At 39.3% G+C, this 1,536-nt stretch overlaps 1 protein-coding gene across 1 annotated transcript in view; it reads right to left on the bottom strand.

The window, feature by feature from the left end:
• LOC118943833 (serine/threonine-protein kinase WNK4-like) overlaps positions 1-1,122 on the bottom strand; it is a 42,877-nt gene extending 41,755 nt beyond the window's left edge. The window contains exon 1 of the mRNA XM_036959913.1: positions 1,037-1,122. Coding sequence (XP_036815808.1) covers positions 1,037-1,122 — 86 coding nt within the window. The remainder of the gene's footprint in view (positions 1-1,036) is intronic.
• Between the last annotated feature and the right edge of the window lie 414 nt (positions 1,123-1,536).

The raw sequence follows: 1,536 nt of genomic DNA on the forward strand, positions 1-1,536 counted from the left end.
GTTTGGAGGAAAACGAGAGGCTTGCAAGCCGAAGAACACCATCCCAATCGTGAAGCATGGGGGTGACAGCATCATGTTGTGGGGGTGCTTTGCTGCAGGAGGGACTGGTGCACTTCACAAAATAAATGGCATCATGAGGAAGGGAAATTATGTGGATATATTGAAGCAACATCTCAAGACATCAGTCAGGAAGTTAAAAGCTTGGTCGCAAATGGATCTTCCAAATGGACATTGACCCCAAGCATACTTCCAAAGTTGTGGAAAAATGGCTTTAGGACAACAAAGTCAAGGTATTAGAGTGGCAATCACAAAACCTTGATCACCTTCAGGTGTGCTTCAACACCTGCATTGCTTGCTGTTTGGGGTTTTAGGCTCGGTTTCTATACAGCACTTTGAGATATCAGCTGATGTACGAAGGGCTATATAAATAAATTTGATTTGATCTCAATCCTATAGAAAATGTGTGGGCAGAACTGAAGAAGTGTTTGTGAGCAAGGAGGCCAACAAACCAGTAACACCAGCTCTGTCAGGATGAATGAGCCAAAATTCACCCAACTTAGAGGTGGGAAGCTTGTGGAAGGCTTTCCAAAACATTTGACCCAAGTTAAACCATTTAAAGGCAATGCTACCAAATACTAATTGAGTGTATGTAAACTTCTGACCCACTGGGAATGTGATGAAAGAAATTAAAGCTGAAATAAATCATTCTCTCTACTACTATTCTGACATTTCACATTCTTAAAATAAAGTGGTGATCCTAACTGACCTAAGACAGGGAATTTTTACTAGGATTAAATAAATGTCAGGAATTGTGAAAAACTGAGTTTAAATGTATTTGGCTAAGGTGTATGTAAACTTCCAACATCAACTGTAGCTATTCAATTCAATCAACTCCTTTTAATTGGACACCTTAACTAAACGCCAAAGGATTTGATATATAATTTACTTAGCATAATGTCTGGAATGTTCATTTCACCCTATGTGTAATATCTCATATGTTTTATGTAATGTAAGAATATTATGAGAAGCCCAATACCTTTCATCTTTGTCCATCCGGATACATCCTTCGATGATCTCTTTGAGCTCTGGGACCTTGACTTTGTAGAAACTGTCTGGCTTCATCCCCTGTAAGGAGAAGTATTCTGGTTAGCATTGCTTATTTACATGCTTGGTTCAAAATAGAAGGCAATGGTAACCTAAGGGAACATAGTAGTACCACAGGGGAATGTACGAATACAAAGAAAAAAGGAATGTCCGCAACTCTGGTACCATGGCCTGACGAAGATCGGATGGAAACGTTTTCTTATTTGATGTGTCTGATTAAATCACCATGGAAACAGAATTGTGGACAAAACCTTTTTCTTTGATAAATTTTTCTGAAGTTGGGTGTGCATATCTTTATCTTTTTCTGCAGATACAGTCACAGTATGTGCTTCCTCAGATGTTGCCTGAGAAACTTTTTGGGCTCAGACTTTCCTCCCTCATGATGAGTACAGTACTACAGTACTGAACCCACAAAAGTCCTTTCCAGTAGCT

Source organism: Oncorhynchus mykiss, chromosome 23 (genome assembly GCF_013265735.2).
Source record: "Oncorhynchus mykiss isolate Arlee chromosome 23, USDA_OmykA_1.1, whole genome shotgun sequence".
Classification (NCBI taxonomy): domain Eukaryota; kingdom Metazoa; phylum Chordata; class Actinopteri; order Salmoniformes; family Salmonidae; genus Oncorhynchus; species Oncorhynchus mykiss.